The sequence below is a fragment of the Hippocampus bargibanti genome, linkage group LG07 (genome assembly GCF_051943395.1).
Source record: "Hippocampus bargibanti isolate YZ-2025 linkage group LG07, ASM5194339v1, whole genome shotgun sequence".
NCBI classification, from domain to species: domain Eukaryota; kingdom Metazoa; phylum Chordata; class Actinopteri; order Syngnathiformes; family Syngnathidae; genus Hippocampus; species Hippocampus bargibanti.
Window position 1 is genome coordinate 11601332 of NC_142740.1, and position 19081 is coordinate 11620412.

The 19081-nt window shown below is 40.7% G+C and overlaps 1 protein-coding gene across 3 annotated transcripts in view; it reads left to right on the forward strand.

The window, feature by feature from the left end:
- The window catches only part of lrp8 (low density lipoprotein receptor-related protein 8, apolipoprotein e receptor), a 215003-nt gene that overhangs the window by 119399 nt on the left and 76523 nt on the right, over positions 1 to 19081 (forward strand). For all 3 annotated transcript variants that reach the window (XM_089001780.1, XM_089001782.1, XM_089001781.1), the window contains exon 4: positions 2252 to 2380. In XM_089001780.1, the coding sequence (XP_088857906.1) occupies positions 2252 to 2380 (129 nt within the window). The remainder of the gene's footprint in view (positions 1 to 2251; positions 2381 to 19081) is intronic.

The window sequence follows — 19081 nt, forward strand, 5'->3', positions numbered from 1 at the left end:
ATTTATGTCCTCTCGGACCCAGCATGCAAGACACTAATAGTTTGCTAACGTGGCTAAAAAAGACATACAATTGACAACAGACTATACATGTAATTTCTGAATGTAAAGTGAGGTAGTGTCGTATGTAAAGTGAGGTAGTGACATATATAAAGTGACGTAATGTAGTAATGCAAAAACAAACAAGAAGAAAGGGTTGAAGTGAGGTCTTGCAGAAAAAAAATAGAAAGAACAAAAAATAGAGTCCAGGATGATAGTACAGCGTGTAGCATGTCCTCAGAGTTCGGTGAGTGTGGCAGTGGGAATTGGCAGGGTGGGCAGGGCTGGGAGGGAGCTGAGTCTCCGGACTGCCTGGTGGCAGAAACTGTCCTTGAGCCTGCTGGTTTTGGCTCGGAGACTCCGCAGTCTCCTACCCGATGGCAGCAGGCTGAAGAGGCTGTGGGAGGCGTGGGTGGGATCGCCAGCGATCCTGATGGCTCTGCGGGTGAGGCAAGTGTTGTAAATGTCCTGAAGGGGAGGGGGGAGAGAGACACTGATGATGTTCTCAGCTGTCGTCACGATGCGCTGCAGTGTCTTATGGCAGGACACGTTGCGCCGTACCATACGGTGATACAGCTGGTCAGGATGCTCTCGATGTGTAACAAGAAAGCATGTTATCCGAATCTGAAGCCATTGTTTGGATTCACAAGCAATGCAAGACATCTTGGTGTGGAGTCATTTTTATTGGTGTTTTGCACTTGAATAAAAAGTGACATCGGTTGTCCTTTAATACACAGTATGGAATGTATGGTAATTTTCCAAATCATCACGCTTCAGCAGACAAAACAAGAAACATTGTTGCAAAAAAAAAAAAAACGATTGCATTCATATACAGTACTGTGGGCATGTACATAACACAACAGGGAAACTGCAACGCTTTCATCTTACTGTAGTATCAGAATCAGAATCAGAATCATATTTATTGCCAAGTTGGTAGAACACACAAGGAATTTGTTTCCGGTAGAACATGTATGCAATTTAAAAAAGTCATCAATCTTCTTCTGCTTCCCATTTTTACCTTTTAACACAAACACTTCAATCTCGTCTGCTACACACGAGCTCCCGTCTGAAAATGGAAATGGGTCTGCTACACGGGAGCTGGTCACGTAACAAACTCACGTGACCAAGTCACGTGACCAAGTCGACCAATGGCGAGGCCGATGGCGCGACCGATGGCGTGTATCGATATAAACATAGCAAAATGGCCGGTGGGAGATGAAAAAGAGCACCGTAGTAACCGGATTATCGTAAAAACCACGAATCGTACTAAACGGAACTAATTATACATAAAAAGACTAGAAATGTGCACGGGAAAATAGTGTCGTAATAAGCAATATAAATGATATCGATATAACGAGACTATATATATATATATATATATATATATATATACAGTAAAGTCTCGTTATATCGATATCGGATATATCGATAGTCCCGGTTATATCGATACTATTTCTATGCACGCACGGAGAAAATTACATGCAAACAGGGTCGGATATATCGATAGTCGCGGTTATATCGATATTTTTTCGGACTCCCTTGAATATCGATATAACGAGACTTTACTGTATATATATATATATATATATATATATATATATATATATATATATATATATATATATATATATAATTGGTCTAATTAACTCGATTATATCAGTTCTAAAATGAGATATTAAGTAATTCGTTTCTATTTTATTATATTTTTGTGCGCTGCATAGATGTTCTTGTGCACTGAGTATGTGCAAGCATTGCGCGATTGCGCACTCACGCAGCTTAGAGGGAACATTGATTCTAAGCATAGTTGGTGATGCTGTACATTGTCACACAGATGTTATTGGGTTGTATTACTGTACAATGGTAACCTTACATTACAGAAAGTATTCCGATACTTCATTCATAGCATGTGAACATCATGTTCTCGTTCATTGTAGTTGGTTGTGATTGCAGTACTGAAGAACATTCTTTTTTAAATGTTGAGTGGAAAGCTCAAATCACATTCAAATTAACATTTATAGCAGAGCCACGATTGGTTTCTCCTTTAAAAGAGAAATATTTTCACATATTGTCATCCAGCTACTGAATTGTACAATCATTGCAATGATTGGTGCATGTGTCACTTATAGGAATTAACCTAACCGTTTGATTGACGCATTTACTGTTTCCTCCCTCCTCCCTCCGTGCCCCCCTTGCTTCCCTTCATCATTCACAACAGGCCGCCAGACCTGTCCGACGGAGAAGTTTGACTGCGGAGGGACGGCCACTAAGTGTGTCTCGATGTCATGGCGATGTGATGGAGAAAGAGACTGTGAGAATGGAGCAGATGAAGAGCACTGTGCCGCAGGTGAGTTTGCACAAATGAGAAAATTCAGTTGTCAAGTGAGAGATGATAATGATTGATCAATTCTTCCAGAGGGCTGCGATTGCACACTTCATCTTCTAAAATGAGGGTGTTGCATGTGGCAAAAATTCGTATAAATCGCATTCGTATAAATGTGTCAGTGTGACCATTATAGTTCCAATCACTTGTTAATACATGATAGTAACATCTATTACCTGTTCAATGCAATTTAGCTTCGCGTATAACCATTTTCGTGATTTTTGAAATCTTATCTACTTAAAGGACAACCGACGTCGCTTTTTTGTTTTTTAACTGACGTCAGAAAAACGTTTTATAGCATCTAAAATACCCAAAACACGCAGTATGATATTTTTAGTCAAATGCTAAATAACTTAAAGTGTCCAAAATCTGCAAAAAATTCAGCTGCGAATTGAGCATTTTCAGAAATTCCCGCCCCCAGTTCGTGACGTCACGCCAAGCCGTCTTGCATTGCTGGAGAATCAAAACAATGGCTTCACATTCAGAGAATATAATAATACATTTTATTTTAAGCGCCTTTCAAAACACCCAAAACACCTTTCTTGTTACACATCCAGTTATGAATATGATTCAAATAGTTCTGAAGAGGAAAGCATACATGTTTGCAATCGATTAAAGAATTTATTTCATGCCATTTTGAGGCAACATTGGAGGGAACTGTCTCACCCAAAAAAAGAGGTACAAAATGGCGACCTCCTGTGGCCACCTCCGTTTCCATAGGCTGATCAATTCCTTATATGGAGCTTGGACGCCCTCTTGTGGCGGCTTTAGGGTGCAACACGAGGTTGTCAGACCAAACAAGTACAGCAAAATACATTGACGTGATGGAAGGACTGCTACAATGTGTCTTTTTTTTTCGGTCAGGGGCGTTCCTTTAGTGACGTCACGTACGGACTCATCACCAACTCGAAAACAAGACTTCCTGAATATTCAGTGCAAGTCTTAAAACGTAAAATATAGCTATATGCGGTGGAATCTTATTAAAATACGCTCAGTAGAAGTCATTTGAAGCCATTTTACAAATTATGGACACAACTTGTCCGGAGACGTCGGTTGTCCTTTACGTTATGTTGAGGCAAATCTACTACTTATCTGGACAAATATGTATAATTGATTTATACTTTTTCTTCTCCCTGAAACTCTTCCCATTGCATGCCTATTTTACATTCTTTTTTCATTATATTTTGCATTTACTTTTATCTGTAAACGCAAATGCTAATAGCAGATGATAGGATCATTTCAATGTCTCTCATGACCTATGTGAACAAAAAAAGTGAAGCTCTAAAATAATTCATGAATGTCGAGCTGATGATTGATTTTCTGCCTTGTTTTGAATGTGCCCTGGAGAGTGACTTGAAGCACTAAGCTAATATTAAAACCTGTGAGGATTATTGTTTCATCGATCATTAAAGGTAAAAGTGATGAAAGGCAGTTTGGCATTTAGCTCAAAGCTCACACCAAAATGTCCAGCAGTATAAATATGTATATTGTGTTTTTTTTTTTGTCATGTCCCACATTTTTAATGACGTTTAACCAAACCTAATACAACCTCATCATAAAAATTCAATCTTACAAACCTGATATCGTTTGAGAAATGCAAAAACTGCCCCTAGAACTTTAGCTGAGTAGTATTTTTTTCAGTGTAAATTACCATATTTTCCATTCTTTAAGACACTCTTAGGTATAAGGCACATCTTCAACAAATGGCCTATTTTCACACAGTTTTCATATACAGGGCGCACCGCATTTTAAGGCGCATTGAATAAAAGGTAATATGGCGACTGCAGTTTCACTATAATGTTTTTTTACACTCCATGGAATACACTATGATACAACATTATTTCTATTCCAGCATTCACAATTACTGCGGCTGTAACAAAGACCTTTACAGAAGACTCATAATACTAGGTCCAAGAAATCTGATGATATATCCATGTATATCGTGCAGCAGATTATGAGTCACATTGTTGGATTTTGGCGAAAATCGAATGCTTCTCGGTGCGGAAAATACGGTAACCTTTGTAAATGTCAGTCATTCAACTTTCATCCATCCGTCCTTCCATCCATTTTACAATCCGCTTTATCCTCATAAGCAACATAGGGGGTGCAGGAGCCTATTCCAGCCATCATTGTTCATTAGGCTGGGTATACACTGAACCGGTTGCCATCCAACCATACACAGACAAACAACCTTGTCCACTCACACTCAAACCTAGAGACAATTATGAGTGATCCATTAAACTGCTATGCATGGTTTTGGAATCATTCCATCCATTTTCTGTTCCGCTTTATCCTCATTCGGATCGTGGGGCTGCTGAAGCCTGTCCCAGCAGTGTTCAGGCACAAGGCAGGGGACACCCTGAATTGGTTGCCAGCAAATCGCAGGGCACATAGAGACACTCACACCGAGGGACAGTTTATTGTGTTCAATCAGCCTGTCATGCATGTTTTGGAATGTGGGAGAAAACTGAAGTACCCGGAGAATACGTCTGTGTAAGCTCTCAGGCGTACAGGAGTGGTCCATTGATGAAAAGGTTTCTTCAGCCATCATCTGTAGTTCTTTGAAGCTGTCAGACGTTTCGCTTCTTATCCAAGAAACTTTGTCAGCAAACTAAAGTCTTACTGGTAGTTTAGGCCCTATATATATCCCTACTGTCCAGACATGGCGGTGCCGGACTCTGCTATGATAGGTCCCTGCTTTCAGGTTGGGGGGGGCGCTGAGGACTACTCCCTGCAGCTGCTACACTGATAGTTCCTGTCGTTCTGACTAACGACTGGCCTGATTGCCCCACTTAGACCGGTATCACCTCATCAGTATTACTAATCCTATGTTGCCTAAGCAGGCTATTGTATGAACGATCCAAATTGAACCTCACCCCATCAAACCGGTTTAATGAAGGATTTAGATGTTTTATGAAAATCGCTTCTTTTACTTCCCTTTCAAACCATCTATGGTCTTTCGCTAAGATTTTAACCTAGAGTTTTTAAAGCTAGCTTTTAGTTGCATATGTACTGCCGATTGAGGCCCACTCGTATTATCCCTGCGATGTTGATAGTCTTTTTTTGAGAATTTGTTTAGTCTCCCCAATGTACTGCTCTTTACCATTTCATTGCAATGTATTGAATAAACTACATTACTTTGTTTTTCATTTGGCAGCCTATCTTTTGGATGCACTAATTTTTGCCTCAAAGTGTTTATCGGTTTGAAATAAGTAGGAATTATGTGTTGCCAAAGGACTCTTTTTAGTTTTTCAGGAGTTTCTGAAAAACTACAAAGAGTCCTTTAGCAACACAAAATTCCTACTTATTTCAAACTGATGCTGTAGTCGCTGGAACAGTGAGCATGAACTGGAGAAACTTTGTCGCTTCAACAATAGTTTCAATGACATCCTTCTTGGCCAAAAAGCTGAGATGCTGTCCAGGAGATTTACATTCATCACTCGCCGTTTGTGAGCTATACAATCCGGTGTTGGTCTTCCTTTAATTATTATCTCCTGCTTCGATTGAAAGTCAAGTTTAGAAAATGCTTTCAATTTAGAAATGTAATCCACCATTCTGAAAATAAGGCCAAGCAACATGAAAAAAATGACTGGATGGTTGCACTTAACTTGCTAACTGTTTATTGTAGCTTGCTCTCACTAATTCTATTATTCTGCAGCTGAGGAGTCGCAAGAAGAATCTCTAATCACCATGAGGCAGGAGAACTGTGTGCCTCACCTATGCACACAGTTTTGATAAAAATAAAAGAAAAGAAAATAAACTGTACCTTATAAACACTGTAGTACAGTGTTTATAATGTACAGTGACTGTACATTATATACACCAGTTAAACTGTAGAAATGTAGTTCATGTACTAAAAGCTTTTGAACATGTTAATAACGATATGCAGAGGGACAGCAATGCGGTCTCACTGCAGAGCAAGCCAGCACAGTTAGCGTAGTGATTGCGCAATCCATGGTGAGGCTCAGCCGGCTGCTGCCTCACTGCTCGTCTGGACTTAGTATTTCAACGGGAAATGTGAAAATTGAGCGATTTTGAAAAAAAATCCAAAAATGGTGAAGTTAAATGGAAAAGAACGTGTATATATATATATATATATATATATATATATATATATATATATATATATATATATATATATATATATATATATATATATATATATATATACAGTGGTACCTCGGTTCTCGACCATAATTCGTTCCAGGACCCTGTTCGAAAAGTGAATTTTTTCGAACACCGAAACCACCTCTTTGCTCCTGTCACTTGCGAGTTGACAGCGGGGTGGGCTGCTTCTCCCGGCCGTTCTCCATGCGCTGTCATTCTCTAATCACGGACATGGGGCATTTATACGGTTCGCGATCACCTCGCCAATGCCGGATGATTGACTCAACTCGCCACCGTACCTGGACTCTTCCTTCGATGCGCGAGTGTATCCGGTCCGAGGTATTTTCCGGGTTTGTGTAATTTTGCACCCTCGTGTGCCATTTGCTTTTTGGCGTAGTAAGCGGGTCGGATCACCCCCTGCCTTCTTACTCGCCATGTTTTCTTTTATTTGTGAATAAACATCCTGCTTGGGTAGTACGTGTCTGTTTTGGGATCCCAAACATTCCACTACGTTCCGACAAGTCATCTGCTATCACTCTCGCTCGGAACGTGACAGCTTCGGATGACTCGGCTACAGGATGTTCTTTTCTCTTAAAATATCTATCCAATGACACTTGCTCTCACTCCCACAGCAACATCACTAGATTTCACAGCCTCCTTATTCTGGATTCTAGATGACTGGAGACTGAGAAACTCCCGTATGCCCTGAGTACCTGTTGCTCTTTTAACATCACTTGTGCTGTGATGTTACGTTACAGCAAGCGTTCGAACACCTATTGATGTTCGAACGCCGAAGCAAGAATATCTCGAATATTTTGTTCGAACACCGATTTGTTCGAACAGTGAGGCGTTGGCCAAAGGAAGAGATTCAGACCACAGGTGTTAAGACCCGAAATCTCCTCACCATGCACGGAGGGTTCCATCCCAAATCCAGCACCCTGAGACTGTACACAAGCCGTAAGGAAGGAGGCCGGGGACTAGTGAGTGTGAGAGCCACTGTCCAGGATGAAACATCCAATGTCAATAAATACATCAAAGAGAAAGCTCCAATGGCTTATGTACTCAGAGAATTTCTCAGACAATGGGGAACAGAGGATGAGGTGCTGGAAGAGGGACAATCATGGGCGCCATAACCAGGTGGCTGGCATAGTCTACCGAAACATCTGTGCGGAGTATGGACTGGAAACACCAAGGTTAAAACATCTCCCAAGGTAGTAGAGAATGACCGAGCAAAGATCCTGTGGGACTTCCAGACACAGACTGACAAGATGGTAATGGCCAACCAACCAGATACCGTGGTCATAGATAAAGGGCAAAGGAAAGCCAGAGTCGTGGATGTAGCAATCCCGAGTGATGGAAACATCAGAAAGAAGGAACATGAGAAACTCGAGAAATATCAAGGGCTCAGAGAGGAGTTGGAGAGAGCCTGGAAAGTAAAGGTGACAGTCGTGCCTGTGGTGGTCGGAGCACTCTGGGCAGTGACCCCCAAACTAGACGAGTGGTTGCAACAGATCCCGGGAACAACATTGGATATCTCAGTCCAGAAAAGCGCAGTGCTGGGAACAGCACGGATACTGCGCAGAACCCTCAAGCTACCTGGCCTCTGGTAGAGGACCCGAGCTAAAATGGGGGACAGACACCACCCAAGCAGGGTGAGACGAATAATTTATATATCTGTATATGTATATTCATATATATATACATACATACATACATACATATATATATATATATATATATATATATATATATATATATATATATATATATATATATATATATATATATATATATATATATATATATCTATATATATATATATATATATATATATATATATATATTATTGTGAGTTGATTCTCTTGGAATCACGTTGTTTATTTTCCCCCCACGCTGCATCCTCTCTTTCTTTTCTATTCTATTGAGAAAATGTTCACCTTGTGAGTCTCATTAATCGTTAAGCACAGTTAGAGAACGTTTTGAGAGGTGTAACAAGGAAATAACTTATTTTCAGTATTATGCTCAAAGGCACAGTCTGCTCTGGAATGAAATTCTAACATCATTTTTTTGCATTCGTATAGTGACGATATTGACCAAATTTACCTGCCCCATTGAGAAAGAAAATGTATTGAAAGTTATAACTGACAGATTTCTGATGTCGGATGATTCACCTGCTGACAAGATTTTTTTCACCCTGAAATCAAGTATCATGACCGAAAAGCAAAAAATCATGTAGCAATTCCTTTTGAGTGGTAATAAGGTACTATGTGTCAGTCCTGTGGCGTTCCTTGCCTCCCACTTCAAATCTCCATCTCGCTACCTCACCTTTGAAAATTAATTCAGAATTGAGTTGGTTGGTGTTGCATCCCATGTATGTCAAAAACAAGCCACATTCAAAGAAACCGAAATAGAGATGCACTGTTGTCCCTTTTCTTAATTTGTACAGCACTGGTCAGAATGAACTGCATATTTGCTATATGTAATTATTTATCTGCTGTGACTATGTGCTGAGAAGTTGGTTTGGCTCTGAGAGAAAATGGGCTGAAAAGAAAGGGAGAGACAGCCAGAGTGGGTGTATGTGTGTGTCTGTCTGTGAGTGACAAAGAGAGACAGAAAGGGAGAGGAACAGAAGTAGAAAAGGGGAGAGAAATAGAAAGAAAGAAAGAAAGAAAGAAAGAAAGAAAGAGAAAGAGAGAGAGAGAGAGAGAGAGAGAGAGAGAGAGAGAGAGAGAGAGAGAGAGAGAGAGAGAGAGAGAGAGAGAGAGAGAGAGAGAGAGAGAGATGACTGGAGACTGAGAAACTCCCCTATGCCCTGAGTACCTGTTGCTCTTTTAACATCACTTGTGCTGTGATGTTACGTTACAGCAAGCCGCTACAGAAGGATCAATGCCCACTGGAGCATGTGTTGGTGTTTTATTGCAGGGCAGTGAAGACCTTTGTGGTGTATTTGTGTGTCATTCTATGTTGAAATAGGGAGAGGTCAGAGAACAAAATGATGCAAACTATACTCACATGAAAATAATAGCCTTTGGTGCACAGTAAATGATTCTGCTACCCTATCGTTTAAAGGACAACCAATGTCACGTTTTTTTCCTAACTGACATCAGAAAAACGTTTTATAGCATCTCAAATACCCAAAACATGCAGTATGATATTTTTTGTCAAATGCAAAACACCAATAAAAATGACTTAAAGTGTCTAAAAAGTACTTCAATTTTAAACCGGAAGTGGCTAGTTTCAGAAGGCCCCGCCCCCATGTTCGTGGTGTCACGGCAAGACGTCTTGCCTTGCTCGAGAATCAAAACAATGGCTTCAGATTCAGAGAATATGCTTTCTTGTTACTCATCCAGTTATGAATATGATTCAAATAGTCCTGAAGAAGAAAGCATACAATCGATTAAATAATTTATTCCGTGTCATTTTGAGGCATCAGGGGTGGGAAATGTCGCACCCAAAAAAGGCAAAAAATGGTGACAAAGCCATGTAAGGAATTAATCAGCCCGTTTCCGCAGGCTGATTAATTCCTTACATGGAGCTGTGTCGCCCTCTTCTGCCTCTTTTTGGTCCAACATGACGTTTTCAGACCAAAGTACAGCAAAATGCATTGACGTGATGGAAGGACTGCTACAATGTGTCCTTTTTTCGGTCAGGGGCATTCCTTCAATGACGTAGGGTGAGGACTCGTCACCAACTCAAAAACAAGACTTCCGGAATATTCAGCGCGAGTCTTAAAACGTAAAATACAGCTATATGCGGTGGAATCTTTGTAAAATACGCTCAGTAGAAGTCATCTGAAGCCATTTTACAAATTATGGACACAACTTGTCCGGAGACGTCGGTTGTCCTTCAATAACAGACCAAAGACAAGCCAGGAAAGTCAACCCACATGAAAAATTGCTGGTGGGGGATTTAGCTTCTTCATTCTAGAGAGGTGTATGCACCTCTTATGCTAATATGTTTTTTTTTCTATTGGATGCTCTTTCATTTCCAAGCCTTTGACTGCTGTCACTGTGCGCGTAGGTGGAATGAAATGCAGCAAATATCACAGGCAAGCTCATCTGCTCCCAAAGGCTGTTGCACTTTTGTTTTACGTTCAAACAGCTTCAGTCTGCCTGGTGATAACATCACTGACTGAAATCATTGACTTCAAAAGCATTCCCAGTCAATTTTACTGGATGATCAGATCCTGGGGCAGCCTGATGTTCAAATGGTTAGCCTTGGCCTCACACTGGATATGTGCAGGATTGGATTTAGGCTCCAGGCCTTCTATTGTGCATGGATTTTCTCCGGCTACCCCTGGTTTGCTCCCACTTTACATAAACATGCATACCAGGTTAATGGGACACTCGAAATTGTCCCCTGGTGTGAGATTGAGGACACATGATTGTTTGGATGGCAACCAGTTGAGGGTGTAACCTGCCGACTGCCCGAAGACAGCTGGGATAGACTAGCACAATTGCATGGATGGATGGATGGATGGATGGATGCACGGATGAATGGATGGATTTGTGAATGGATGGATGGATGGATGGATGGATGGATGGATGGATGGATGGATGGATGGATGGATGGACGATGTTGATTACCATACACAGGCTTCAGTAGCTTTTAACATGTTCTAGGACTAAGCCAGTCATCAGAGCTTGCATAATGTAAAGTATAACTAACCCAGAAGTGCATACACAATTCCAGTTGCTGCTCTCTGTTTATTAATGTTTCAATAAACTAGTGCTTTATCAATGAATACTATGATCCTTGACTCACACAATGAAACAGACAAGTTGCAGCAATCACCTTTTATAAAAAGTTGTGTCAAGCAGGCCAAAGTGTGGTTATTTAACCAATTCATCCTTTATTTTTTCACTTACACTGACCTGATAGCTGACGTTTATCTCCTAATATGGACACCACTAAAGATTTTGAATGAAAATTATAATTTTTCCTTGAGAATGCTTTTTGAGGATTTTTATCTCATACGTAAATCATTATAAAATACAGGTAATTAGTAATAACATTATATTCCCTTGACCTTTTCAGTTTTATACTAACATTGTGGTCAAAATAATCAGCCATGCCACTCTCCACTTGATTGTAGTTTAAATATCAGTTAGCAAATACGGGAGCTACAATTACAAACAGTGCATCAACCTCACAGTTTAATTTCTCCCTGGGCCCGCGTGGGTTTTCGCCGGGTCCTCCGGTTTCCTCCCGCTTTCCAAAAACATGCATGACAGGCTGATTGAACACTCTAAATTGTCCCGAGGTGTGAGTATGGGTATGGATGGTTGTTCGTCTCGGTGTGGCCTGTGATTGGCTGGCAACCTGTTCAGGGTGTCCCCCGCCTGCTGCCCGGAGTTGGGGATAGATTCCAGCATCCCCCCGCCACTTTAGTGAGAATAAAGCGGCTCAGAAGATGAATGAAGGAACAAATTTCGCTTCTAAATTGATTTTAGCTGATTCACGACATAAAGTGACATAAACTGATCGCGCATCAAGTGGTTTATTTCACAATAAAGTTGTTTAATTATTCATTACATTTTTAACAGGGTGATGTTTCTTCAATAAAAAGTAAGACGAATAAGGGAAACATTATTGGCTTTTTGTCAGTTTGTTTTCAAAACAATGTTTCTTATTCAAATATTCAATCATAAATCCTAAACAAGTTCATCTAAATGTCCCATTGAAGTCATAATTTAACATTTGTTTGGAGGTGCATCTGACCAGTGTACTTATCCATTATTGATTGGCAACCTGTTCAGGGTGTCCCCCGCCTGCTGCCCGGAGTTGGGGATAGATTCCAGCATCCCCCCGCCACTTTAGTGAGAATAAAGCGGCTCAGAAGATGAATGAAGGAACAAATTTCGCTTCTAAATTGATTTTAGCTGATTCACGACATAAAGTGACATAAACTGATCGCGCATCAAGTGGTTTATTTCACAATAAAGTTGTTTAATTATTCATTACATTTTTAACAGGGTGATGTTTCTTCAATAAAAAGTAAGACGAATAAGGGAAACATTATTGGCTTTTTGTCAGTTTGTTTTCAAAACAATGTTTCTTATTCAAATATTCAATCATAAATCCTAAACAAGTTCATCTAAATGTCCCATTGAAGTCATAATTTAACATTTGTTTGGAGGTGCATCTGACCAGTGTACTTATCCATTATTGATAATGCGGAAGTGCAGCAAAATATGGAATCATCAATTGAAGCACCACAATCTCACCCACCTGTCAATTTCAATTTGCACAAGCATTATTCTAGTTGTGCCCCCCCCCCCTTTTTTTTGAGCCTGCAAGTCTCCACAAAGTTGCTGCCCTCAGATATGGAATGTCCATGGCGCTTTGAGATAGAAGCATTTAAGTTGCCAACTTTTTATAGATCTGCTGAAACGCCTCTGATATGTCAGGCTACCGGGAAGCCACTGTGCAATAGACTGTTGTTTCCCCGCATGGATGTGCTTATATGCAAGAAAAGGCAGAAATATGTAATCAAATAGGTAAACATAATGGTCGTGTAGTGCATGGATCATTAAGCCACTACAACAACCCCAGGTGCTGCTCATTTTGTTTTCATGTCTTACTTTTGTCTGGGGATTGCATTTAATCAAAGTGCTTTTCAAGTGTACCTCATCTGTTTGTTTGCTTTTCTGCAAGCACAGATGATTACTGAAGGAAAACACACTACCAGTGCATGGTTCATTTACCAATATGTTGAACCCAGTTTGATGAATTTCATGCTCCAAAAACATGACACCCATGTTCTCAGATGCGTATCTGAGTCCTAATATTGCATGTTTCATGTGCACCTGTATCTGCCACTTTTCAAGTGTGTTTCTGTCCTTTCAAATATACAGTAAGTGCCACACACACCTGCCAAAGAAACAAATCAATTGTCCTTCAAAGATAGCTTAATGGGCTTAGCGCTCGACCCTGATTCATTTAGCTTGCCACTGGTTAACATTGATGTATACAAACGTCGAGCACCTCCATATGGAGCAGGTTGAATGACAATCTCCGTTGCCTAATTATATTCAGCCTGAAGAATCGGGGGCATGATTGGTGAATTTTAAACTCCTCCAAAGTCAGTCCCTGTTTTATAATACAGTGATACCTCAGCTCAAGAACTTAATTAGTTCCCAGAAAGTGTGTATAAGGTGAAAAGTTCATCTGCCGAACATTTATTTCCCATAAGAAACCATTAAAATAAGAATAATCCGTTCCCAGATCCCCATAAAACATACTTTTCGACAAACAAGCCTTAAAACTACACAAAATATACATTGTTTTATGAATAATAAATGTGCTACTGTATTGTAATTAAAGAAATAAACTGCACTGTATAATAAAGTCGTTTTATTAACTTTGTGATGGTCGCTGATGTAGTTGCCTATTGATGATATCCGAGTGAAGTTGCTGTGCTCTCTCGGCGCTAATACCCTTGTGCACACTGTCCCCTGCTTACTGCTTTTCGTTACTCCAAATCAACAGAAGTTTTTCAACCTCTTCTATTGCCTGAGACCGTTGCTTAGACAACACAGAAACATCATTAGCCACACGTAGCAATGGTCGACTTAGCGTTCTGGTAGTGGGCTAAGTCACACAAACACACACCTCGTTCGTGTTTTTCGATGATCTCCTTCTTCTGCTCGTCGGTAATTTTCTTTTGTTTATTGTTTGGCTTCACACTATCCTGTGGTGGGGTCTTTTTTGGTCCCATAATAGCAAAAGTACTACATTCGATAACAAACCACGTCCTCACTTAAAGAAAGGGGGTGACGAAAACTAGTCCGCCAGCCACCGTGACGGCGTGTGTTTTGGTTCGTTCGCCGAAAACTAGTTCGGCAGCCAAGACAACATACTTGCGAATTTAATGTTCGTGAGGCAAAACGTTTGTGTGCTGAAGCATTCATATGCGGACGTATCACTGTACTTGTTTTATTTCTAACTACAATTTTACTCAGCTTATGTTTTTAGACACAATTCGCGCAGTTGTTAAATTCTTCACGAACGAAAACTTTGAAAATGTAAAATGTGTTGCCTGAATTTATCTAATCTTTATTAAAAAAAATAAATGAATTAAAAAAAACATGTTAGGTTGACCATATTTCCAACACTTTACGGTGTTGGAAATACGGTAATAAGCTGGAAATAAGCTGACAGTGCGCCCAACTATCTGCAATTTCCCCTCGTTGTTTCCTTGTTGGCAGCCTGTTAGTCAATCTGGTCAACCTCTGCAGATGTAATCGGTTCAATTCCAGCTCCGGGCTACCTATGTGGATTTTGCATTTTCTCTCTGGGCCTGTGTGGGGTTTCTCCAGATCCTTCGGTTTCCTCCCACATTCCAAAACAATGCATGGCAGGCTGATTTAACAAAAAATTGTCCCGAGGTGTTAGTGTGATTGCAGTTGGTTGTTCGGCTCTGCTGCCCTGCGATTGGCTGGCAGCCCGGCCTACTGCCTGAAGCTGCATCCACCTCCCTCTGACCTTAATGAGGAATAAGTGCTTCATAAAATGAATGAATGAATTCATGTTTCCCTGTTAGTGCTCCCATTCCATCGGTGAATAGGAACACAAACTAATTGGAACATAAAAGGTTCCTGTATGTAACTAATTGACATGTGCATTCATCAACCGCACTCAAACTCAGACAGCCACATTGTGAGCTGCACGCAGCCATGATCAAATGAAAGTAATACTGTTTTTTTTTAACGACACAGTGCCGTATGTTACGGTGTGTAAAGTGCACCGGAGTGTAAGGTGCACCCCCAATGAATGATGTACAGTGAGACCTCGGCTTACAAACGCTTCAGTTAAAGCCGCACATGATTGGTCAATATCAGCGGTAGAGGAGGAGAGGGCACACACGCAGCAAGACACATGCAGCAGTGAGCGGGGGGGAGGTGCTACAGAAACAGAAACACACACACAAACAAAAGGGAGACGACAGAGCTTGAAACAAAAAAATCAAAAGTGAAAAAAAACACAAAAAGCAAAAGTGAAATTGGATTGGATTGGATTGGATTTGCCTTTATTAGTCTCGCAGTGGTGATGAAATGGTGAGAAAATTGATAGAATTTGGACTTGTTTCTACTTTATTGATAGTTCAAAGGCAGAGTGTAGACTGCAAGGTTAAAATATCCCATCAATCAGGCTTCACAAATAACCTGCACAAGCCATCTGTACAATTTGAAGAGAACATACAAGCAATGGAACCACCTATTAATGATGTTTCTAGTGTGTTGCTGTTGCAATATCACAACTTCTAAGATGTACAACCCAGAGCTCCTTGAGACACTCTATGCAAAAAGCTATCCATTCCATCAAGCCATCAACGACCATCACAAAGGTAAATAAAATTACTTTATTTTACAGTACAGTTAGTTTATTTCTTTAATTACATTACCATAGCACATTTATTAGACATAAAATAAGGTATATTGTGTGTAGTTTTAAGGCTTATTTAGTTGATAACTATGTGTTATTGGGACCTCAGAACAGATTTTTCTCATTTTAATGGTTTCCTATGAGAAATTAATGTTTGGAATATGAATACACACTTTTCGCCTTACACACACATTCTGGGAACCAATTAAGTTCGTAAGCCCAGGTATCACTGAATTTTCAAATGTTTTCCATATATAAGGCGCACCGGACTAAAAGGTGCACCTTCAAAGAATGAAAAAATATTTCAAATTATAATATGTATTTATACAAAAGTTTTCTAATTATAAGGCACACCACATCATAAAGTGTGACAATAGATACTGGGGTTACGCAATACTTCTTGTACAGGGGCAAATTGAGTCAGTGGCTGCTGACAGTCGTTGCGAGACCTGTTGAGGATCAATATTACTTCACATATAAGGCGCACCTGCGTATATGGTGCAGGGTCATCTTTTGAAGAAAATTAAGGCTTTTGGGTGTGATACAATGGGAAATACTTTACTTATGATGGCAGTTACTCATTGATGATTGAGCGAACTGAATTTCCCGCAGCACTGATTGGACAAGCGACAAAATGTCGCTGCCGTGTGAAAACAAATTGACATGTTAAGACGGGTGTTTCTTAACCTCGAAGGAAAAAGCTCCCTCGAACCCCTAAGACCAATTCACCGAACCCCTGATGTTCGATGGAATCAGGTTTGAGAACTACATAGTAATTCCAAGAACTACATATAAATTAAACTGTACATTATTGTCTTTTGTAATACTGTATCACCTTAGGCATAGCACCATTCAGTGGATGCATAGCGCAACCATAGCCACTTTTGCAGCTTCGATTCTATGAGAATTATAATGCAGTGTCATTTTGAAGTAGGCCATTCACTGAAGGTGCACCTTACAATCTAAACTGCTTTGTAGTGTAGAAAATAGCTAGAATTAAGGAGATTTTACGCATCCGACATGACTACTTTCAGTAATGGTTCAGTAATTGATTCTATGTTCATTGCTATCTTATCAGAATCAGCCAAGTATGTAGAACACACAAGGAATTTGTTTCCGGTAGAACACGCTGCACTAGTATCGTCGTCAAAAAAAACTGCTAAGTGGCACTATACAGTTCCATTTTGGCTACTGGTGAAAGAGTTCAAAGAGTTCAAAGAGTTAATGGCTTGGGGGAAGAAGCTGTTTAAATGTCTGCTGGATTTGGTGCGCACTCATCTTTACTATTCTTTTAATCTGCTTCACCCTCATGCCTGCTGCCTGGGGTAATTTTGGGCAGAGAATACTTGCCGCATTCAGTAGCACTAAGTGGCTCAACCTGCACCTACTTCTCTGAGCACATGCTGTCTCGAGTACTCCCCCGCATACTTTTTTTTCTGCATTAACTGAGAGGGAGTGAAAGTGTTCTGCTAATAGGACATAGAGGATGGTGTATGTGATAAGAGCTTGATAAAATGTTTAATGACTGAAAGAACAAAACGAATATGTTTTGTGTTATATTTATGAAGGGAGATGACAGTACAGCAGTGGCCAGGCTGTGCATGTCACTCCTCGGCCTTCAGTAGTGCTACGTCTGAATCAAGCAGCTGAGAGTGTTGTGTGATATTACTACACGTCCTCTCGAGGATGCCCTTAGCCAGGAAATAACCTGTGACTTGGATTGGATTGGATTTGCCTTTATTAGTCTCACAGTGGAGAAATCTACATTTCACAGCAGCAAAGTGATGAAAGTAATGAAAGTAGAAAAACAAAATAGACGAGCTGCTGGAAAGGCAGCTACTCTCGCGGCGCCGTCTTGAAGTCAAAAGAACAAAAAAAGCTAAATAACAAATAATATGACAGCACAAAGACAATATGACAACACAAAGACAGAGAGTCATTCATTCTTCAGGACTTGCTGTACCCTCTTTGTGATGACATGAAGCAGTTCTAGATGAAAGAGGAGAGGATCAAAGCATCTTTCCACCAGTGGATCAGGGACATCATGGTGGAACGTGCACGTCGACTACAAGCTAAATGTTAAACGCAAACAGGCAGCTGTAGCATCCATTGACGAAAAGAGATTGTCTCACATCTCCTGTCCCACATAAATCTGCTTCAATTCCAAGCCGCAACAGCTCCACATACGCATCGGCGCTCTGCGCTGACGCTCCTTTCTCCTTATCGCGGGCTCCTCAAGCCATGCATCCATCCAGCCGCAGACTGTCCAACAGCACCGACCTTTCCGCTCAACAAAGCAAGGCTGTGAAGATGCTGCCCATTAAAGGCGCAAAAAAGCACAATGGCCCCAGAGCTGTCCAGCGATGGCAGTCGAATGGCACCGTCATTCCTCCCATTCGAAAACAGTACAGTGAGACCTCAAATTACGAACTTAATTGGTTCCCAGACAGAGTGTGTAAGGTGAAAAGTGTGTATCTCAAAAATGAATTTCCCATAGGAAACCATTAAAATGGGAATAATCCGTTCCCGGGTTTCCATAAAATATACTTTTCAACTAAATAAGCCTTAAAACTACGCACAACATACCTTATTCTATGTCTAATAAATGTGCTGATGTATTGTAATGAAAGAAATACACTGCCTTGTATCGATGAGAAGGTTTCTTCAGCCGTCATCTGTACAAAAGTGAAGGTTTCGGACGTTTCGCCTCCTATCCAAGAGACTTCGTCAGCGAACTAAAGTCTGACTGGTCGTATCGGCCCCATTTATATATCCCTAATGTCCAGACCTAGTGGTGCCGGACACAGCTATGATAGGTCCCTACTCTCAGGTTGGGGGGGGCGCGGGACCCCCCCCTGTGGCCCCACTGATTGTTCCTACATTCCTGACTAACGATTGGCCTATTACCCCCACTCCCCCCGGTATCACCTCATCAGCATAACGACCCTCATCAGCATTGCGAAAGTTGCCTAACCTGTTTTGCCTGAGCAGGCTATTGTATGAACGATCCAAATTGAACCTCACACCACCAGACCGGTTTAATGAAGGATTTTGTTGTTTTATAAGAATCGCCTCTTTTACCCCCCTTTCAAACCATCTATGTTCTTTCGCTAAGATTTTAACCTCATTGTCGTCAAATGAGTGGTTAGTAGCTTTTAGGTGCAAATGTAC